General features: G+C 44.4%; 1 protein-coding gene across 1 annotated transcript; it reads left to right on the top strand.

Annotated features, from left to right (window-relative positions):
- The first annotated feature begins 3,194 nt into the window (after nt 1–3,194).
- Nucleotides 3,195–23,404, top strand: SLC10A2 (solute carrier family 10 member 2). The gene is made up of 6 exons (XM_043477969.1): nt 3,195–3,753; nt 11,663–11,781; nt 16,453–16,541; nt 17,917–18,092; nt 20,437–20,594; nt 23,096–23,404. Exons 1-6 carry the CDS (start codon nt 3,377–3,379, stop codon nt 23,248–23,250), a joined length of 1,074 nt encoding a protein of 357 aa, XP_043333904.1. The 5' UTR covers nt 3,195–3,376; the 3' UTR covers nt 23,251–23,404.
- Nucleotides 23,405–24,120: the final 716 nt, after the last annotated feature.

The following is a 24,120-nucleotide window of genomic DNA, read 5'->3' on the forward strand; positions in this document are numbered from 1 at the left end:
GAATAGAAGGCCTCCAGAGCCTAATGTGCAAATTTATGTAAAAACAATGTGAAAATTAGAAATGCATTGGCACAATTTTTTTTAAACCAGAACTGTAGCACTCCAGTCTAGTCAAACAGACTGCTCATTTGCAAGTTGTCTATATGCAAAGCATTCAGCCCCTGGGAGCCTCAAACCTCCTTAGCAAGTCGTCTGAAATTTGAGAAGAGCTTTTGTTCCCCATCCGGGTTTTCTCTCCCTTCACTGGTCTCTCCCGTGGACCAAGGGCTGGGAGGCTTACACCTGGCAACTCCAGGCATGGCCAGAACACGTAGCCCATCCTGGGAAAAGTCCTAGTGCTTCCACACAAGCCACAGGACCTTGATTCCCCTTTCCAGACCAGACTCAGAGGAGTAGGAGATGCTGTGTGCCCGCAGGTCCTGGGCTAGCTCTCAGACTCTGCCTGGCAATGCTGGAGGTCAGAGCAGGGCAGCTGCTTGGAAAGCCGTTCATCAACCTTAGGTAGGAATGTGTCAAGTTCACGATTCTACATCTCTGCACTGGGCGGTCCCTTCCCTCCCCTGGCTTGGCTTGGCGGGGTGGGAGGGTGGGGAAGAGCTCCCAGGGCAGTGCCAAGGTGTAGCAGCAGGGGCACATTCCTGTCATCTGCACTTGGCTGGCTGGCAGTGAGCCAGAAGGGGTCAGAGGTCAGAGTGAGCCAGAAGGGGTCAGAGGTCAGAAGATGCTCAGATGCTCGGAGCCAGCCAGCAGGGCAGGGCGTGTCATTCCACTCCCAGGATCAGGAGGGGGGACCCCAGATGGGAATGAGCTAGCTCTAATATTTTAGCTAGTCTAGTCAAGGCTATGGTTTTTCCAGTGGTCATGTATGGATGTGAGAGTTGGACTATAAAGAAAGCTGAGCGCAGAAGAATTGGTGCTTTTGAACTGTGGTGTTGGAGAAGACTCTTGAGAGTCCCTTGGACTTCAAGGAGATCCAAACAGTCCATCGTAAAGGAGATCAGTCCTGGGTGTTCATTGGAAGGACTGATGTTGAAGCTGAAACTCCAATATTTTGGCCACCTGATGTGAAGAGCTGACTCATTTGAAAAGACCCTGATGTTGGGAAAGATTGAAGGCAGGAGGAGAAGGGGATGACAGAGGATGAGATGGTTGGATGGCATCACCGACTCAGTGGACATGAGTCTGGGTGTTCTCCAGGAGTTGGTGATGGACAGGGAGGCCTGGCGTGCTGCGGTTCATGGGGTCACAAATAGTCGGACACTACTGAGTGACTGAACTGAACTGAATCTTTTAGCTTCAGGAGGGGGAAGAGGGATGGCAGAGACAGAGGGCCTCCCAGGAACTGGCAGGCAGAGCCCATAAGCCCACCCACGTGGGGAAGGCAGGAATGGACCCACCCATGTGGGGTAGGCAGTCATGGACCCAGACACCCAGGGAATGCAACCCTGCAGCAGACTCCTGGGACCAGCAGGGACCCTGAGTCCCTGTCACCCTTTGAGGACATGGCTCAGGGTTTTCCCAACAGCTCAGCCCCAAACGGAAGGGTCATGGTCAGGGACCCAGCAGCTGGGACTTCTGACTCAGTTGATTCCATAGCTGGCTTAGTGGCCGGCACCCCCGTCGCCCACCACCCCCACCCCTACTGCCCACAGCTCCCGTTCACTCAAGTTATGACAAAGTTTGATTTCCCACATCTAGTTGCTCTGTAAACGCTGTTTGCAGTAAGTTCTTCAGTACGAAAGTAACCAGTAAATGTGATTTTCACCAGCTTCGGTGCAGTTGGCAACACCCTAATGTGGGTATTGAGACCAGCATGATGCCTGGATCAGCAACCTCACCCTGAAGTGGGAGCTTGTCAGAAATGCAGACGCCTGGGGCCCGCCCAGACTTCCAGACTCAGACTCTGCATTTTAACAAGACCCTCTGGGATTCCTGAGTCCACGAAGTTCAGAGAAACCCTTTTTTAAGGTATTTCTCTTAGTCTCCACCAGGCTAAACTGAGTTTCAGCATTTCCAGTTAATATCTGCTGGACTCAGACAGTAAAGAAGCTGCCTGCAAAGCAGGAGACCTGGGTTCAGTCCCTGGGTTGGGAAGATCCCCTGGTGAAGGGAACAGCAACCCACTCCAGTATTCTTGCCTGGAGAATCCCACAAACAGAGGAGCCTGGCGGGCTACAGTCCATGGGGTCACAAAGAGTCGGACACAACTGAGCAACTAACACTTTCACCTTACACTTCCAACCTTGAATAAAGCACCACATTTCCTAGACCCTCAGTCCTCATCTGTAAAATGGGGGTGCTAATCCTACTTAAGGTGTTAAACTGAATAATAAAGTTTGTGTTATAAATTGCAAATCACAATCAAAACATTCAGTTTTATTCTTGGGATGCACCCTGACCCAACAATTGGGTTGTAAAGCTTTGAGAACAGGAAGAATTTCTGCTCTTCCTTCATTTTTAATCTTCCATGTACCTTAAGGACAGCATTCTGCTTTAGGACCTCAGATCCCTATCCCCCCCAAAAAAATTTAATTCCGGTTCCTGACACCCATCACTTTGACCTACTCCTCTGAGGTTCATCCCTCCAGATAACTGTATTATCTCTCTAGCCATGAAGCCCTTTGTTACCATGGTGATGCATACATAATTATGTGTAGATAGCTGATGGGGCTGTCCTGGCCAGCCTTCCCACCAAACAACACAGAAAACATCCTACCCTTCTCTGTGTTACTTTCCCATAGGTGTGCAACAAGGCCCTACAAGTTTCTCAAACTTAAATATTCCTTCCATGAGCTCTGTAGACCAATACACACAGACAGATCAATGTGGAAGGAAAACTATTCGTCAAGGAGCTTGGTGGTCTGGGTTCTAGCTCAAAGTCTGATACTGATCAGTAATATGATTTGTCACAAGGCACTGGACTTCTCAGGACCCAGTTCTCCCATATTGCACAGAGATGAGACATGCCCCCACAACGTTCCGTAATAGTCCGAGCTGATTTTAAGTGTCACTTAACTGAGATTATTTAACAAAGCTTCCCAGCATTAAACATTAACATGGCTCTTTTTATAATGCACAGTTCGTTATCATGCTAATAAATGATTAATTAGAATTCTCTGTCTGGGCCAATAATTTGGCAGGGCTTTTATGATTCATAATTTGTGCTGTGTTGTAAGGTTACCTCTCGAAACTGACATTCTAGCATTTATTGTTTTTATTGCCTCTCTGAGGTGGCTTTGGAAGGAGACACCAGGTGACACATGTTTGAAAAGGGTTTAAAAGTTGGATGCAGTTGGAGTAGACGGTGTTGTCTTGTAGGAGCAGTGGACTGGAACTGCTGTGGACTTCAGTGAGCGTTTGAGCAGAACGGCCAGCAATGGATAACTCAATGGTCTGTTTGGCCAATGCAACAGTTTGCAATGGCACATCCTGTCTGGTGCCAGAAAGCAACTTCAACGCCGTTCTAAGTGCGGTCCTGAGCGCCGTCCTGACCATCCTGTTGGCTCTGGTGATGTTCTCCATGGGATGCAATGTGGAACTCAAGAAATTCCTGGGGCACATAAAGCGGCCATGGGGCATCTGCATTGGCTTCCTCTGTCAGTTCGGGATCATGCCCCTCACAGGATTCATCCTCTCCGTGGCCTTTGACATCATCCCCATCCAAGCTGTAGTGGTCCTCATCATGGGATGCTGTCCGGGAGGGACTTCCTCCAACATCTTGGCCTATTGGGTGGATGGCGACATGGACCTGAGGTAAGATCCGTAAACCTCCCAATACCGCATTAATGGCACTGAATTAACCTTCTCAGTAGCCTGTGGCATCGTGAATGCCCATCTGCTCTGCCATGGATCTGGGGTCCAGCTGAGACAAGAGACGAGATGCCTTTCCTCGCCTTCCTGCACGGCTGCCGTGCTGTGTGAATCTAAGGGTTCTATTCTGTGTTTGGGTTTTTGAATCTAATTCAGTTAACGAAGAGCTGGATAATTGCTGTTTCTCTTTGGGAAAAGAGTCAAAGTTTTTCCAAAAAATAAATTCTTTCCAACCTAGAAGCTACACCTGAGAAAGTTTTCCTTGGTATCAGGAAGAAAAGAAAAACTTTCTTTGAGGTGATGAGGAGTCCTGAATGCAAACATGAAATCAGATTGTCCACTAAACATTAGAGGCTAGGATGAGACCACAACCAAATACAGCCAGTTTTTTTGGACAAGCTTTCTCTTGGGATAAAACCTAAAATAAAATTTTTTAAAATGTACATTTGCTTCACTTCTATTATTAATTTAATTGAATTTAAATTTAAAAAAAGACTACAGTTTTTTTTAATTATGCTTACCTTCCTATAAAATAAACAGAGGATGGTTTCTCTGCTTCCCACAGAGTAATCTTAATTGCAATGTTTGTCCATTTTATCCTATGCTAGTCTGAACTAGCACTGGGGGAAAAAATTAAAAAAACTAATCGGAATAAGGTGAAGCATTAATGGGAGGGGACCAAGAATTTTAATGCTACAAGTTAAATAGACAAATACGATTTTCCTTCCCTCACCATTCCTCATTTCCGGTGAAAGGTGTGCATTTCTGCAAACCAGCCGGGTATCAGTGTGATGTGTGCTTATTAAATACTGAACAGTAGGCAGCTGTGTTCACCACCTCAGCAACAACACTCAGAAGAGAGACGCTCACAGTGTGGAAATGTAACCACCGCCAACTGTCAAACTGGATTCCGGATTGACTCAGCACCTAGTGGACACGCGGGAGCCCACCACCTCACTCTGCTGGTGCCGATTTCTCCAGAAGCTTTAGAAAAACCACACCAACCGTGTAGCTTCACCTTACATCTCCCTCACATAAGGAAGTACCATCTCTTCCCTGTAACAGATTTTTTTTTCCCCTAATGAAAGTCCTGTGAGGAGCAAAGGATGGCAAGTGTTATTCAGGTTTAGTTAATCTGTGAACTGCCATATAGCAATCAGGCCTCCTTACATTTCAGCTTAGTTTGACCCGGATGGAGGCACAGAGGTGGGAATCTACAAGCGAGATGAGGGGGGTGAAGTGAATTGAAGACAGGACTTTGCCACCAAACAGCTTTTATGTAATATTACGTAATGCAATTTTTCAACGAAATGAAAGAGCCTGTATCACCATGTAAGGTCACACGTGCGATCATCTGTAAGACAGAAAAGTGTGTCTAGTGCTGAGTTGATCAGCTTTGGGGGTAGATTCCCTTCTGGGGGCTGAAACAGTAAAAAACCTTATCTAAAGGTTCTAACTCACACTTTCCTGTGGCTAAAAGGAAATCTTATTTCTCTGGAAACAGGAGATGATTATATAATCTTGCTTCCCTTGCATAACAATTCCTGTAAGAAATACAAATATTAAGAAATAAGAGAGCCAGAAGTAGAATTTGAAATCACAGTGGAAAATCCCCAGCTGAATCAGCGTAAATGAATCCTTCAGCGAGTCAGGAGAAGTCCGCTTATAGGCCTGTGGTGTTGAAAATTGTTAATTTTCATCCTGAATAGTGTGCACTCCACCGATTCCCTTGTCTTGTGAACAACACCAATAACCACCCAGTGCTATCATCTTACCTCTCTAGCAATTTCAGCTCTCTGGAACTCAAACAAGACCCAGTGAAAGACGTGGCACACCCAAAGTAAATCCTCCTTGATCTCATAGACGTTCTTCACACAGGACCTACTTACTTGCCCAATTCTCAAGCTTTGCTGGGCTTTCACCCAGCACAGAGGATGAGAAACAAGAAGTTGGGGGGGGGGGCAAGGTATTAGAGGGGCAGAATTGTGTCTCATGGCAGCAAGTGGCCCCAAAATCCTGACCTCAATTTAAAGATTAAAATGCCTCCAAGGTGAAGAAGACAACTCACAAAATACAGCAGTTCTTCTTTTTTGTGACCTCATGGACTGTAGCCCCCAGGCTCCTCTGTCCATGGAATTCTCCAAGCAAGACTACTGGGGTGGGTAGCCATTCCCTTCTCCAGGGGATCCCAACCCAGGGATCAAACCCAGGTCTCCTGCATTGCAGGCAGATTCTTTACTGTCTGAGCCACCGGGGAAGCCCTCAGATCTTTTAGGGACAGACAGCTGTATGAAGCCATCACCCAGAAGACACCACTGCATTTTAGTGGAACAAGTAATAGGGTATCAGGAATAATAATCCTTGAAAGGAGGTTAAATTATACCACAATGAAGGCGATGAATTGCATTATGCATTGCATCTGTTAGAGGAAAAACTGTTGAAATATTTTTTTCTTTAGAAAATATATTTTAGAAAAATATATTTCTAAATATATTTTCTAACTTCAGAAAAATAGATTTTCTTTAGAGCAAATTAAGAAAGTCACATTTCAGCTATTGGGAAACGGTTTGCCAACATATTTTATTCTTTCCTTGTGAGCAGTGTATAACTAAAGTCTCATGATCATGTGTGTGGATACAATTCTATCTAACCTTTATATTTCCAGTTCTGTCCTCTGGGGACAGAATTTAATTTCCACTTAAATTCTAGCAATGGCAGCCGAGATGTGACTGATTATACGAACAGGTACCTACACTAGTTGAGCAGATGGCACAGAACAGGAGCAAATCAATATCATTTGGCTTTCACTTTCCTGGGTGTGGTTCCGGGGGGAAATCAAATTCTCTCTCTCTCACCCCATCGTCTCTTCCAAAACCTGAGAAAGTGAAAGGGAAGTCACTCAGTCGTGTCCGACCCTTTGCAACCCCATGGACTATAGCCTACCATGCTTCTCCGTCCATGGGGTTTTCCCAGCAAGAATACTGGAGTGGGCTGCCATTGCCTTCTCCAGAGGATCTTCCTGACCCAGGGATCGAACCCAGGTCGCCTGCATTGTAGGCAGACACTTTACTGTCTGAGCTACCAGGGAAGTCATCAATTTGCAGTCTCTGGTGACTTCACACACACACACACACACACACACACACACACACACACACACACACACACGACAAAATAGAGACCTTGCTAATGGAATCCTTGCTCACTGACATACAGCAAGTAGTGTTTCAGCTCCTTCACTCCAGCCTAGCAAGTTGTCGTGGGAATCTGATCCGGAAACAGGTGTTTTCACCTGTTCTAGCACTGTCATGGGTGCATTAGGCACAAAATGTTTCGGGGAGAAACAGAAGTGTTTTCAGGTGAATTTGTCAGAGGCCCAGGCCCACGGTTCTGGGAATGAACACAGAGACCCCCCACCCCCATGTCTGCTCTACACGCAAAGTCTCCCCGTTTTTGAATCTCCCCTTTCTTTAACAATGGCTGAGCACACACCGCACGGGCTTCCCTGGTGCCTCAGTCCTTAAAGAATCCACCTGCAATGCAGGAAACCGCCTGCAATGCAGGAGATGGAGGTTCGATCCCTGGGCCAGGAAGATCCCCTGGAGAAGGGCATGGCTACCCACTCCAGTATTCCTGCCTGGAGAATCCCATGGACAGAGGAGCCTGGGGGCTACAGTCCACGGGGTCCCAAAAGCCAGACAAGACTTAGCGAGTAAACCACCACCACACAACCCAAGGATTTTTCCTTCCCATTTTCTTTTTTCTCACTTCTTTGGGGAATTGCTGCCTGTGCACCCTTTCTCCCGTTCCCCCTAATTCCTTTATTGCTATGCACAGTCTACACTTGTTTCTATTATTTGCTAGGAAAGTAGGAAATTTTCGAGAAAAGTAGGAAAAGTTTCTAGATTTTCCTACCACCTCCTTCATTCTTTATCCAGGTGTCATTATATTTTTCATCTTCCAGCTTTGTGTTCACTGTTTATTTTAGTTGTTCTAAATTGACCCTCGGGCTTATCACAAAGTCAAAGAAATTCCTCCCATTTCAACCACATATATATCCAGCTCTCATTTAAGAATTAATTCAACACTAAATGAATTTCCCTTTATTTTTCCCCTCAAAGGAACTGAGCCTTGCCTCTTTTTGCAGCAATTCCTTTTATTTACTGGCAAACACTTAGTAGATGCTATTAGGAGCCACTCACGGTATAAGTTCAGTTCAGTTCTGTTCAGTCACTCAGTTGTGTCCGACTCTGCGACCCCATGGACTGCAGCATGCCAGGTCTCCCTGTCCATCACCAACACCCAGAGTTTGCTCAAACTCATGTCCATCGATTTGGTGATGCCATCAAACCAGTGTATTTTAATCCTCTACTAACCTACTAATCCCCTGAGGTTAGTATTAATACTACTGCTTTCTACATTTGATAAATGATAAAATTAAGGCTCCAAACCTTGACAGAGGTAACAGTCAATGTATGTGAGAGTCCAAATCAGAATCCAGATCTACCCATTTATCCCTATCCAGACTCTGAACCTCCGTCCAATGCTGATTCTGTGTCATCACTTCCACTGTCCAGCCTCACCTATATTCTCTTCTTTTGCTGTTTCAAACTTGGTGTTTCATTTCTGATTACAGTCTTTTGCATTTTTCATCACTGACTTCACCAAATTCCTCAACATTCACTGGATTCTCATTTATTGCTTTCTTTTAATTCCCAAAAGAAAACAAGAAGGGAAAAAATTCTCCCTGGCAGTGAATAGGGCTAAGACAAGAATTTAAACTGAGAGATTTGTTTTTTTTCTTATCTTCTGTTTTCTCTTATTCCAACATAAATGCAAATGCACGGTAGAGTGTTTCCATCGTTGGCCTCTTTGCTGTTCGTTGTTGCCGTTGTTCGGTCACTCAGTTGTGTCCGACTCTTTGCGACCCCATGGACTGCAGCACGCCCGGCTTCCCCGTCCTTCACCATCTCCCGGAGCTCACTCAAACTCATTTCCACTGAGGTGGTGATGCCATCCAACCATCTCGTCCTCTGTCGTCCTCTTCTCCTCCTTGCTCTTTGCAGAACTTCTGATTTTTTATATAAAATGATTTTTTCCTTTTGTTAATTTATCCTCCTACATTGCTCCTTAAAATTGTTTATCTGAGTTGGTTTTCATCTCATTTCGAGTAGCTCAAGCCATCTATTCTCATGCCCCCTGCAGTGTTTAATGCTCCAGGTAGCCACTAAATCTAAACTGTCCCCTTCTCCAGCTCCTGTCTTGGCCCTTCTCATGGCCTCTGTGAAACTGCTCTTGCCAAACTCAAAACCATGATACAACTTCACAAATTGTCTTAGCAGTGAGTCAGAATTGAAGCTTTCACAAAGAAATTTCAAAGAACAATAAGGAGAGAAACAGACTTCCTCCCAAAAGCCGTTCTCATAGTTGAAAACAAAAAGTACTCACCTTTCTCTTTGCTGTGATCTAGGTAATGAACACTGCCCCCTTCTCCATCCCACTCTCGTCATCGCCACTCTGAAAAGCATATTGAGTGTACTGGAATAAAAGTAATTTTATTATGGGGAGAACTTTAAATCTATCCTTATTTTTTAAAATAAAAGATAAAAAAGAGAATGACAAAGGAAGAGAGAAGGGGATAAATTATCTATGAACTCCAGGATTTTACTTATAAGTAGGATCAAGAACTGTTTATGACAAATTAACTTATTATTCTGGCATAGAACTCTGCCTTTAGCATCCTCTTGTGTATCTAAGTCAAGGCAACCTGTCACCATAATAGACTGAACCTCTTGGAAGTACTTTATGTTCATCCTCAGCACTGGTTACTGTTACACTATTTTAGCTGTACTAAGACAGATTTTTCTTTTCTAAATCCTTTAAACATATTTTAAATGAGTTCATTCTGTTGTTTAAAAAAAAAGATTATCAGGCAAGTTAAGCCCCCTCCTAAACATTGCCGTATTCTTTATTTTGCAAAAACTGGGGGGTTTTTTTTTGGAGGGGGGAGCTGATGGTGTAAACAATTTAATATTTTCCTTAAAGTCCACGTATAATCCCTTTAAGAAATTACTATTCAAATAGTCTCAGTGCTACAACTATTAGAGGGCCTTTCAGAAAAGTCTCTCTGTGCCAAAACACAACACAGCACACACACACACACACACACACACACACACACACGCACACACATACCCAGTGGCCAGACAGTGTTAGGGCTAACTGGCTTTTAACGAGCTCCTTGAATCATTCTAAGCGCTGGACACACCGGGTCCCTCAGCCTGTGAGGTGGTAACGATTATGATCTTCATTTCACAGAGAAGGAAACTGGCCAAGAGAAGTCAAGTAAGCTAAGAGTCACGGAGGTGGCCACCCCTACTTCCGAGCCAGCCAGAGTCGGGCCCAGCCGTCCAAGGGCCCCATTTCCTGGGAAGAGACTGTGTACCACCACTACCATGCCCTGAGTACCTCGCAGAGACTGGAAGACCCCCTTAACCCGAAAGCCCTCCTCCATCCACCGCAGTGGTGCTGCAGAAGCATCATTGCACACCCTCCACCTCCAGAGCCGAAGTCCTCCTACTCAGCCAGGCCCACTCATTCACACGCCGACGCTCTTGGGAGGAGACTCCCAGACCTTGGCTCTCTTTTAAGTTTTTATATATATAGTTTTACTTACTTATTTATTCTGTATTTTTGGCTGCCCTGGGTCTTCGTGGCCTTGTGCAGTCTTTTCTAGTTGCAGCGAGCGGGGGTTACTCTTCGTTACAGTGCTCCGGCTTCTCCTTGCGGGGCCTCTGTCTTTGCAGAGCTCAGGCCGTAGGTGCTTGGGCCTCAGTCATTGTGCTCCACGGGCTCAGTAGCTGGGGCTCCCAGGCTCTAGAGCTCAGGTCAGCAGTTGTGGCATCTGGGCTCAGTTGCTCCATGGCCTATGGGATCTTCCAGGACCAGGGAATGAACCCATGTCCCCCACGTTGGCAGATGAATTCTTATCCACTGAACCACCAAGGAAGTCCCAGACCCTGGTTCTGCTGAACTCCATTTGCTAAATTTCTTAGCAGAAGTAGAAACGAGGTCCACCCTGCCTGCTCTCCTGGTTTCTTTGGTTTTTGAAGTCAGTTTCCTCTCCTTTTCTCAAGCTTTGAGGGAGTCAAGGAATAATTTGTCTGCTTTAAGGAAAGACACTGAGACTTCTTCCCTTGGGCAGGCGCCTGTTCTCCCTCAGGGGCTTTGGAGACCCATCTCATCTTGACCTGGACAGGCACGCTAAAGCCCGTGACGTCTTGGCAGTTGTAAATATGTTTGCTGTTCTCTGATTGGAGGCTCTCAGGGCGGCATGTCCAAGCACCGTGTACCTCGTTTAACAATGAATTTAAGTTGTCACGAAATATCTTCTCTGATGCTTGAGAAGCAATGGAAAGTGAGTGTTAGTTGCTCAGTTGTGTCTGACTCTTTGTGAACCCCATGGACTGCAACCCGCCAGGTTCCTCTCCATGGGATTCTCCAGGCAAGAATACTGGAGTGGGTTGCCATTTCCTTCTCCAGGGGATCTTCCCGACCCAGGAATCAAACCCAAGTCTCCCGCATTGCAGGCAGGTTCTTTAATGTCTGAACCACTAGGGGAGGCCCGGGAAGCAATGGGGAGGGAGACAAAATAGAAAGGGATTCAGTAGAGATCTCACCATCTTGTCCCTGGTGTGGCCTGCACAGGACATGTATATTTCCATCCATCAGACCAGATGGTGCAGCTTGGAGAGAGTCTTCGGCAGGACTTTCTGATCATGGGTTGAGAAAGGAAACCACCTCTCCCCTGGAAAGCCCAGGTAGCCATGTCAACTTGCCCGTTTCCTTCCAGCATCAGCATGACCACCTGCTCCACGCTGCTCGCCCTGGGGATGATGCCACTGTGCCTGTTAATCTACACCAAAATGTGGGTTGACTCGGGGATGATCGTGATTCCCTACGATAACATAGGTAAGTCACTCATCGGTCCAGACACTGAGCCTGGCCAGCCTCCCCTCTGCTTGCCCCTGCTAGCTTCTCAGGCCAGGCTCAGCCTCAGCTAGACCTCACCTCTCACACCCTTTATAGTCTGTGCAGGCTTGCTCCTTGGAAGAAAAGTTAGGACAAACCTAGGCGGCATATTAAAAAGCAGAGGCATCACTTTGCCGAAAAAGGTCCATATAGTCAAAGCTATGGTTTTCCCAGTAATCATGTATGGATATGAGAGTTGGACCCATAAAGAAAGCTGAGTGCCAAAGAAATGATGCTTTTGAACTGTGGTGTTGGAGAAGACTCTTGAGAGTCCCTTGGACTGCAAGGAGATCCAACCAGTCCATCCTAAAGGAAATCAGTCCTGAGTGTTCATTAGAAGGACTGATGCTGAAGCTGAAACTCCAATACTCTGGCCACCTGATGTGAAGAACAGACTCATTTGAAAAGACCTTGATGCTGGGAAAGACTGAAGGCAGGAGAAGTGGTCACAGAGGATGAGATGGTTGGATGGCATCACCAACTCAATGGACATGACTTTGAGCAACCTCCTGGAGATACTGAAGGACAGGGAAGCCTGGTGTGCTGCAGTCCATGGGGTCTGCAAAGAACCAGACACAGCTTAGTGCCTGAACAACAACAAAGAACTCTAGGACAAGTCTTGCCTGCGTTTGAATGAGGATTAGCAGAATCTGAATTCCAAGCCTTGAGCCCATGGGAGGGTCAATTTTGTCCTCCACTGAAATCAGCAGGGAGAGGGGCTGACGGGAGGGACCCCTGGGCACAGCCGTCTGGACCTGAGGAGACTGGAGCCACAGGAGGTTCTGTCCTTCCCATAATCCAGAGCACAACTAATCCAGGGGGATTGAGTTTGCTCCCAAACGCTCAAGTTAAAGAAATCCGAAAAAACATTCCACTAATGATTTCAAAATAGGGCATCCAGTAAGCAACAGCCATGAGAAGCCTTTAGGTGAAACACACTGTTTATAACTGTCCCCTGGCGACCATGTCTTGATTCAGAAGGTGATCTACCGACCCAGCTTGGATTCAGGTCCCAGGAGTCAAATATGCGAGCTGTAACTCTTGTGTCCACTCATCTCAGCTCCCAGATGGTCACCTCCACACCCAAAGGGCCTTTTTCTGTTTGTAGGGGAACAAATAATGGTGGGAGATTAGGTCGCTGGTGGAACATGGGGTCAAGGGCAGGACAGGATAGTTCCTGGTTTACGCAAAGCAGGTATCTGCCAGAACCAGGATCATCGCGGCTGAGATGTGGGTGAGCTAGTACCTCAGGACCCATCGCTGGTATGCTAATGGTCTTTTCTCTCCTGACCTGGGAGACACGTGTCTCCCTAATGGGCTGCCACAAGGAGGTGTGGGGGTCCCATGGAAGGATGCACGTGAGCAAAGACTGAACGGTGCCTCAGAAAGATGGTTGGTTGTAAAAAGGGTTCCTGTTGGCATGGAAAGCTGTCCCGGATGGCTTCCATTTCTAAGAAAGACTGGTTCTGTGATTTAAAAAAAAAAAAAAAAAAAGCGTGATTCAGGTCTACACAACTGAATCAGAACAAACTTTGGCACGTCCCCTGGGGACAATCTGTATTGTAGTATCTTCAGATGGTCTCTACTTTCTCTTTATTCCTACCATGGCCATTAGACAACCCCTCCTCCACCCACAAAAAAGTGGTTCTTTTTGGCACGCCTGTTCAGTATGGGGTTTCCCCTCCTGTGGTCCTTCTACTGACCCCAGGGAACTCCTTCCTGCCAGATGTCATCTACTGTAAGCAGGCCTTAGGTGACTCTGCACAACCACCTGCCTGGGCCTCACGCTGCTCAACCCCCAGTGTGCTGCCTGGGAGGGACACCGTCCTAAAGAGTGCAATTTGTTGAGTGGTGCACACTTCTCGCAGAACCTGTCTGCTGAATGAGAATTTTTAATTCTAAATCACTTGTTGTTTAAGAAAAAGTTAAGTCTGAAAGTATCCTCCTCTTAATATTCATTCCCTTCTGGAAAATGCCCCCATGGCAATATGGGAAAATTCTAACTACAGTGTGAATGATTGATAGCAAGGAAAAGAAAGTAAGAATCATCAGTACCTCAAAGGAGAAAGACGTCATCATACAAGACATGAAGGGAAAAAAAAAGAAAATAGAAGTGGAGAGAAACAGAGAGGAAAAGATTAAAAAAATTTTCCATGAGAGCCTGCCAAACAAAGATATTAACTCCGCTTATTCACCATTTTGCCCAGGCATGTTTTCCAACCTAACCTTCTTGTTATCCTTTAATGTGGAAAACACACAACCTGATTAATTAGCAAGATGTTATCACTACTTTTTCAACGAGGCAATTTAGGCCCAGGGCATATGTTTAATTTGTCCAAGATGACCGGGGAGCTGGGAGTAGCCCTCGGATCTGCTCTCAGCCTGCTCCGTGGGCAGGGCCTTTGTGCCCAGCTCCCACAGGCGCAGCCGACGTTCTGATGACTCAGCAAACACTCCCCGCGTCCCTTCAGAGGATGAGAGCTCAACAGAGCCCAAGACGGCTTGCACAGCCGGTAACACCTCAAACACTGCAGCAAGTTGCTGTTTCTCCTCCTCCCTCAAAGCATTTGAAGAAGTCTAGGACCAGGAACCGTGTATCCACTTCACCATTGGATTCTCACATCAGCACCGTTGGACAGAATGCTACCCATCCCACAGACGGGGAAACCAAGACTCAGAGGCATAAAGAACTCACAGTTCTCACAGCTTGTGAATAAGGTCCTGCTCTGAGTCTGTCTGACTCCAGGTTCCGCCACGTGACTCTGTTCCCCATTCTCTTTCCTTCTCTTATTTTTCTTTCTCCCTTCTTCCCTCCTCTACCTGCCACATAAACTTGATTAAAGATCCAGTTATGGTTCTAATGGCACGAATGTAAGCAGATGCTTTCACATCTAAATAGATAGGTATTTGCCACAGAGAGCTCAGGCACACGGGGAATAAGGTACACAAGATCCAGCCTGCTGGGGAGCAAACGATGACAACAACCCACCTCTCCAGGCGGGAGTCCTACACTCTGAGAGAGACAAAGGGCAAAGGGTGTCTTTTCCAGCCAACTTCGCGTCAACTTTCAAACTTTCTGCGGTCTCGTATGGATCAAGAGAGGAAATGCAACTCTGCCATCGACATCAGCAGCTGGTCCTGCTTGTGTGTGTATCCTGCAGCCTCCGGCTGCCCCCAGAAGATAAAGACCCGGCAAGGAGGGGCCGAACACGGAGCTGGGCTGCCTTTGCACTGACCTGACACATGACAAATGCATCACCAAAGCCCAATCGCACTCACATTCCAATCACAGCATCGGCCCCCAGATGGAAGACACTACAGGACGGTTGATACGCATCAGTGTGGTTTTCCTTTAAGGCAGACAAACTCCCCTTTAGGGAACAGTCTGGAGACCCAGAGGAAGAATGATCCTCCCAAGAGCAGGATGCAAGGACACCCAAAGGGGATTTTTCCAGGAGCTTTTACCAGTATGTCCATCGATGACCCTTTTTCATTTCCTTTATTCCACCATTTTCTCCTTATTCTTTCATCCGTATTTTTTTTTTCTTTTCCTACTCTTGGTACACTTAATCCCATTGTGTAATTTCTGGGAAAAAGTCATTGCAGACCCTTATACTGCCAGGAGGGCCAGAAGGCTGCAAAGACATTACGTTTTCATCACTATTATATTCGTTTTAAATTGACATTTACAGCCCTGGAATCTAGAATCCATTTCCCAGTCCTAGTTCAATCCACTTCAGTACCAAGCAACACCCACTCTCAGAATTTCATTATTCGACTCCACTTTCTCCTAGTGCTTCAAAGGGATGTTTGAAAAAGAAACAGCCTGCGAGAAAAGATACAAGTTGTTTGGTGGTATAATATATAAAAGCAGCCATTGGACAAATGCGTGTTAAATAATAAGGAGAAACAAACCACATGTTGCAAGAACAGCAGTAAATTTAACACGGAGAAATTGAAGTATGACTCTTTTATCTGGATGGGTGAGCACGTTCCTGCGAAGAATTATAATTACTTGAAAGGTCGCCAAATATACTATCTCATGGAAAATTTAAAGCATGCTTTTTCAACCTATTGTCTCACCTCTCTGCTGCAGGTTTGAATCACCCTAGTCAATCTTAACTCAAAGTCATTAGCCACAGAATGCCTGCAGAATCCTGAACTTTTTTCTTATATTTCTACTACTATGAAGTAACAGATGTTAAATATCATCTTTGTAAACCCCAAAAATACACACATACACACACACACACTTTGAAAAGATATTTTTCACTAGGATATAAAGACTCCAAAGCCAAATAAGCCAAGATTCTGACAAGTTGAAACTAAAAGATATCAATTGACAGTATAAGGAAGTCTAAAAAAAATTAATCTAGGATTTAGGAAAAGGATTTATATCATCAATATAATCGATTTTTCCACCAGAAATGAATTATTTACTGAAGTAGGTGAAGAAGTAGAGTTTGGGGGAGGCTGTTTGTTTTTCGATTATTTCGTGTATTTAAGGAAGGAGTCTGATCTCTCTGCTAAACCTTTTGGAGACCGCTTACTCTTGTTTTCACCTTGCCTGCGCTGCGTTCCGTCGATCACATTGCTCTCTGTCACCTTCAGGTATATCTCTGGTGGCTCTTGTTGTTCCCGTCTCCCTTGGAATGTATGTTAACCACAAGTGGCCCCAGAAAGCCAAGATCATCCTTAAGGTAAGAGTCCCATGTCACTCATGGCAAGGGCAGCACACTCAAGTGCCCCAAAGTGTGCACTGCAGAGACCACCGACAGAGCTGGTTTTCTCACTGGATCAGAAAGCCCCTTCTAAGGGACCTTCATTAGTAGACACGCAGCCCACTCTTCTGGAATGCCCTTCCCTGTCCTCATGGCAAGTTTCTATCCACACTTTGGGATTCCCAGTTCACCCCATTCAAATGTCACCTCTTGACTTTTTTCTACTCTGTACACCCACAGCACTTTATTTTACCTCTGCTATGTGGGTTTGTGTTATAAAATATATCTAGACAGCTGTCTTGGAAAAGAGGTCATGTCTTTCTCATCCCTGTGTCCGTATGGCCAATCCAGTGCCTGGCAATTGATAGATTTTATATTTATATAAATATATGTGTGTGTGTGTGTGTATGGGTAAGTGCATATATATAGATATAAAAAATATTAAATATATAATATGTGTATATTACACACATATATAGATAGAAAATGATACATATATATATATACACACACATACAAGTGATGATATATATAATAAGTAACCATTCATTCCCTTTTACCAACTATATTCAAACCAGAAGAGACGGAGATAGATGATACAGATATATAGACATGGACTGTATGTATGGCTGAGTCCCTTCACTGTTCATCTGAAACTATCACAACATTGTTACCTGGCTATATCCCAATACAAAATAAAAAGCTCAAAAGGAAAAAAAAAAGATGTATAGATATGGACAGATTCCACTTCCCATGGGTAAAATAAGCCATTTAGTGTTCTTCTTTTCCTCTCACACACAAGAAAGTTATCATCTCCATTTCTTTTTTCTAATGTGAAAAGGAGAAAGCAGTAATGCTGGTTTGGTTCGCCCATGCCTTTTTAACTTTCATGGAGTTTCGTCTCCATTTTCTCATTACCAAGACAAGCATAAAAGGTGACTAGGGCAGGATTTCATCTTCAATCCTAGATGAAAAAGCTATGACTCGGAGAGGTTTCATGACTGACCTAAGGAAGGCAGGCAGGGGGAGGTGACTTTGGAAGCCAGGTCTTCTGATTCTTCATGGAGTGGGTTCTCCTTCCCTGTGACAGGGATGATTTGCAAGTAGAACATCTTCTTCGGGCTAATTGAGATTAACAGCACTCCGTGTCCTGTTAATCTTCCTATAACTGGAAGCGTGGGGCAAGCACCAGCATTTCCCACCGGTCTGCCGTGACCATCGGGCAAGGGGTACACAGAGGGGTCACTGTTCTCATTTTCCCAGAAGGACAGAGCGCCTTAGGCTTCTTCTCCCGAAAGAGTACTTGCGTTTGCTTTGACTCACGATTCTTGCTACTGTTGTGTCTTTCTTCCAGATTGGATCCATCACAGGCGCTGTGCTCATAGTGCTCATAGCCGTGGTTGGAGGCGTGCTCTACCAGAGCGCCTGGATCATAGAGCCCAAACTCTGGATCATAGGAACCATATTTCCCATAGCTGGCTACTCCTTAGGGTTTTTTCTGGCTAGAATAGCCGGTCAGTCCTGGCACAGGTATGGTGTTTTTAGTAAATCAGACTAGGAATTTCCTTCTGTAACAGCCATTGTATTCTGCTCTGTGTGGGTGTGTGCACACACGCTCAGTCGTGTCCACCTCTTTGCAACCCCATGGACTGCAGCCTGTCAGGCTCCTCTCTCCATGAAATTTCTCAGATAAGAATACTGGAGTGGGTTGCCATTTCCTACTCCAAGAGATCTTCCCGATCCAAGGATCAAACCTGCATCCCCTGCATCAGCAGGCAGATTCTTTACCACTGAGCCACCTGGGAAGCCCAACTCGTTTGCTAGGGCTGCTCAAAGTACCAAAAACTGAGAGGCTTCAACAGCAGAAATTTGTCTCCCAGTTCTAGAGGATAGATGTTCAGAATCTGGGTGTCAGCAGGATCTGTCCTTTATGAGGAATAAAGGGGAGTCTGTTCAGGTCCCTCCCCTTGGCTGATAGATGCATCTTCCTGTTTCTCCTCACATTGCTTTCTTTCTATGGATGTCTCCACATTCAAACCCCCCCTTTTTATAAAAACACTGGTCATATTGAACTAGGGTACATCCAAATCATCTGTCTTCACTATTAATAATTCTATCTTTAGTGACCTTATTTCCAAACAGTGTCACAATCTGAGGTCTTGAGGGTTAGGACCTTTAGCATATGCATCTAGGAACACTCAGTTCAACCTAGAACAGCTGCAAATACAAGGCAAATTCAAAATTTCTCACCTGTCATAACATTCACCCTGTTTCTGAATACATCATTCTGAGTAGATGCATTCATTCCTAAATTATGCCTATTCCCCAGAAAGACAACACTGACTGCCTCTTGTTGTTCAAATCCTCCTGGACCCTCCCCATACGGTGCGTGTTGTACTCTTCTGCGATCACATACTCTTACTCTCCAAACAAAATCACTTCCACAAAAGCATCCACATTGGCCTTGTGACCTACAAGGGCTCCTCTAGCCAGAAGCGGGATGAACTCATGATCCACACAGGTTTCAGCACATGTCGGCCTGCTACAAGGAAGGATATTTCATCTCCAACCAGCACATTGGAATATAATTTTATTTTATAATTTTTATGTATATAAAATTTATTCAGTATTATGTTGAATAAGTATATATTACTTATAAATGAATATTATCCAACATATTAAATATAACATAAATAAATTATATACATATGTTCACTATAGAATTAGATGACAAGATATCTTCTACTGCTCAAAGGGCAAAATAAGCTAACTGGTGTTCCTTGTTCCTCTGGACCAGAAATATTATAAACCTCAATTTTTTTCATGTAAAGAGGAGAAAACAGTAGCAGCAGATTTTGTTTACACAAGACTTCTTAACATTTATAGAGGTTTGTTTTTTTAATTTTATTTTATTTTTATTTGGAGGATAATTACTTTACAATTAGTGATGGTTTGTGCCATCCATCACCATGAATCAGCCACAGGCTGATGGCCCCTCCCACTTATACATCCTCCCCACCTCCCTCCCTATCCCACCACTCTAGGTTGTCATGGAGGTTTTATAGAGGGTCATATCCATTTTCTGATTATTATAGCAATCATTAGGGTGACTAGAGTAAGATTTCGTCTATGTATATGTAGAGAAAAAGATAAAATATCTATATTATCTAATACTATATTAATGTTACATGTTTGTCTAATATAAATAAAACTATGTGAATAAATGCATTAAAACAGATATACATACATATATATGTACTTGTTCTCATATCTCCATTTTTTTTCTGGAGTAATTTTTTTTTAGAATATAGTGTTGTGTTACTTTCCAGTGTATAGCAAAGTGATTATTATATATACATGCATATTGTTTTTCAGATTCTTTTCCCCTGTAGATTGTTAGAAGATACTGAAGGTTTCCCAGGTGGCTCAGTGAGTAAAGAATCCACCTGCAGTGCAGGTGACGCAGGAGACACAGGTTCCATCCCTGGCTCTAGAAGATCCCCTGGACGAGGGCAAGGCAACCCACTCCAGTATTCTTGCCTGGAAGATCCCATGAACAGACGAGCCTGATGGGCTACAGCCCATGGGTCGCAGAGCCGGACACGACTGAAACGACTAAAGCACGCATGCACACACATGATACTGAATATAGTCCCCTGTATAGTAGGTCCCCTTGTTGGTTACCTCCTTTATATATAGTCGTGTGTATCTGTTAACCCCAAACTCCTAGTTTACTCTCCCTGCCCTCCGCCATCTTCTTGGTAATTGTAAATTTTCTGTGCTCATATCTGCTTCTAATGTTACACAACAACAACGCAGAACACCACCCAGAACAAACCGGTGAAAACACGGGTTCTCTGGACCTCTCCTTCAGGTGCCGAACCGTTGCTCTGGAAACAGGGATGCAGAACACCCAGCTGTGCTCCACCATCGTCCAGCTCTCCTTCACCCCCGAGGAGCTCAACCTCATATTCACCTTCCCGCTCATCTACAGCATCTTCCAGATCATTGCGGCAGCATTGTTCTTAGCAGGTAAGGAACACTCACAGTCACATTTCACGGGGATGCGCTTCTTGGAGGAATCCTCAAGTTGCCAGCATGGCATTTTTAAATTCCCTATTTCTGGCAGTGAGATAAGTGGGTGGGAAAAGTCACACATAATATTATCATGACTTGATATTAAGCATATCAAGATGATGTACTGAGAAAAATGATTCCCTGGAGTAGGGAATGGCAACCCATTCCAGTGTTCTGGCCTGAGAAATTCCATGGACTGGCGGGTTACGGTCCACGGGGTGGCAAAAGACAGATACAATGAGTGACTGAGCATACACACACACACTCACACACACACACACACACACACACAGAATATTTATCAGAAAATTGGTATAACAAGAGACATTTATCAGGCTAAGTTATATTGGAAGACATATATGTGTACATATATTATTTGTATAAATATATTTGTTTATATATATTTTAGTAGCCATACAATTGAAACAGTTGAAGCACACTCATTCTTTATTTCAAGTACGAGGAATAGAAATTCTGATTTTTTATTTTATTCTAACGTAGCATATAGCTTTGATCCATTAACCCCTGCCACTTGCCATCCTTCACCCGCTTGAAACTTTTCTCAACATTTGTTTTCTAATGACTGGTGATATTTGACCTTTATTTTCAAAATCTGGTTTTGTTTATTTTTAATAAAGACACTTCACCTTTAAGCTTCATGGCATTTTAACAGGAACAGCATAGTGAAGGCAGATGAAAAATTAACATGACTCTTAAGTGATACAATGACCAGAGGTACAGTTTTGCTTTTTCACTTAGCTCCAATAGGTATTCAACTGGCCCCTGGGAGTTAATCATTCTCCTCACTGTGGTCTTGAATGTCATTCTCGAAGACAGTTTTCCTTCCTAGGATAGGACCCTCTGGATCCATTAGAAACGTTCCACTGGGTTACCACCGGTTCAGGACAGAGGGTTCCATGGCCTAATTACCTTGTTTTCCTCTTTGTTGGAGATGCACCCAATTTGGTGCACTGTGGGATTTTTCCAAATAACTACTAGTGGCATCTACCAGACAAACCAGAGAAAGTAGACTGGTGATAGAACAATCACATAGATTTACTAGTTAAATAACTAATTCAAAAGGGGTTAATAGATAAGCTGAAGGAATAATGGAAAAGTGGGTAATAGCATTGGTCTTATATTTTGCTACAGTTTTAGCAGCAAGAATATAAACAAGGAGGCGCTTCTCCTAAGGACATGCAGTGCTGAGAAACATATTTTGATGAAAGGGTTATAAGTCTAAATGTTTTTTGGACCAACGAAAGGAAAGAAGGACAGGAAGAAGGAAGGAAAGAAGGAAGGAGGTTAAATAGTTTGGTTAAATAAAATTGGTGTTAAGGTGAGGATTCCTGGCTCAAAACAGTTTATGATAAAAGTAGAATATTTTAATTAAACACAAGCTCAATTCAATAGAGTCAATAGCTCAGTGGCTTCAAAACTAATATATTAGAAGTGTGGGAACCAACCATGGAGATATTGATCTCGACATATTAAGACCTTGGAAGCAGGCTGTTGTCTTTCTCAGCTGTGTGTCATCACAGAGTTGGCATTTACTGATCTCTTGGTCCTCTCCCAAGGTTGCACTACACACTTGAGCATTTTATCTCACAATTGCCCTATGAGATAGATAGCACTATTACATCAATTTTAAGTGTGAGGTACTAGAATCTGAGGGTGCCAATAAATAATACCTTCTCTTCCCCTGTTGACTTTGGAACCAAATAAGAAGTAGAAGGGGAAAAAATCGATACTTAGATAACAAAATAGCATGTTTATTGTATTCAGTTGATAAGGCTTAATTAGAAAATACAGCTGGCAACAATGACCAGATGGGCTTGTTAATACCACCCCTTTTCATTGCTTCCCACGGGTGCATTTAGCACATAGATACATCAACCACGGGCTAGTCTGTCCAGGTGCAAGCTGATCTCAAAAATGTGCTGAGAAATGGCTGCTATGAGAGACTAGCAGCTTCATGGAAGAGAGGAAGGCTGATCACCCATCAGCCAAGGCCCCACCATCATGGGAAGAAGTGAGTGAAGGCTGGGGGAGACAGTTATTCCAGCTCAAATCCTCCAACACAGACCAGCAGACCAGGGTCTTGACAATGCACCTTAGCTTATTTGTTGAGGACCTGTGCATAGCTGGGAGGTGGTAGGGACAGAATACGTGCTTGCTGTGGTTGTTATTGGCAAGCACCAGCAACCTAACTGATGCCTGCCGAAATCAGGGGAGCACATAGCCCCTAACTGTGGGCTAGGTCCCTCTGAAGTGCAATTGCCCCTCTTACCATGAGTGATCCATGGAACTCAGAGTGGGGGTCGAACTCACTAGTTACCTCCCGCCCACAGAAAATGCCAACTGCTTTTTGAGTCACCAATTATAATGCCTGTCCAGTGTAAGTTGGCAGCTGATTATTATGAAATTTGCTTCATCTTCTATGTATTGTTTTCTAGTGTACGTGGTATACAAGAAATATTATAGAAAAAACAATGTGGAATTTCCGGAGGGCAGAGACAATGAACCAGTGCCTGATTCATCGTTCCAACAGGTCAATGAAGGATTTCACCGAGACGAAAAGCAAACACCGGTGAACCAAAAAGAATCCTAAAGAATATGCTTCAGCTCTAACAATACTTAATTATTTGTTTGGATAGGATATTTGGCAGAAAAAAAGTTACAGTGAAAATTTAAATTTGAATTGAATTCGTGTATTGGTTTTGGTACCAAGCAACTGGTGGTCCAAATATTTAATATAACAAATATTTGTACACATGTATATATATGTATATGTATATATATATACACACACATATGTATACACTGGTTTTGAATATGGCCCTGAAATATCCTTGAACAGCAGACTAAACCCAACATAGGACACACCAACAATTTAATAACCAAATTAGAATCCAGCCCATAACTCAATAGGGATTTTGTACATCTGTCACTCGGCCTTGGGAGTCCAATGATGCTCACTTGATTTTTTGTAGGAAAAACAGAATTCTTCAAATTCAATGGCTTGAATTTGGCAGAGCTCTTCAAGCCCTGGAGACTTGCCTGTATGACTCTGGTTACTATGAAAGCTAGCTGGTTCACAGGATGCTCCACATCCTGGAGCAGAGAGGGGGCAGCAGGCACAGAGAGGAGGAGACATATTGGAAGGGACAAGACTGCTCTGGTGGGTGAACTCCATTCAGTGGGAGATCATGGCAAATACAAGGAAAAGCAAAGAAACCAGAAACTTGCTTGACATGTGAGACCAGAGTCAATGCGATACACAGGAGTAAGTAGCAATAAGAATGAAGCCAGGGAGCCAGGAGGGAAATGAGTAAGGTATCACACAGTGTTTGAGGGAGAGGAGGACAAACCCAAGGGCCCAGAAGCGGGAAGGTCATCACCAGCTGAGTCGCTGGGCTGCTGTAAACAGGTCTAACAAGAGGAAGCGAAAGGGATTTGGACAGTGGCAGCGAGGTTTCAA

This window comes from Cervus canadensis, chromosome 9 (assembly GCF_019320065.1).
Source record: "Cervus canadensis isolate Bull #8, Minnesota chromosome 9, ASM1932006v1, whole genome shotgun sequence".
NCBI classification, from domain to species: Eukaryota; Metazoa; Chordata; class Mammalia; order Artiodactyla; family Cervidae; genus Cervus; species Cervus canadensis.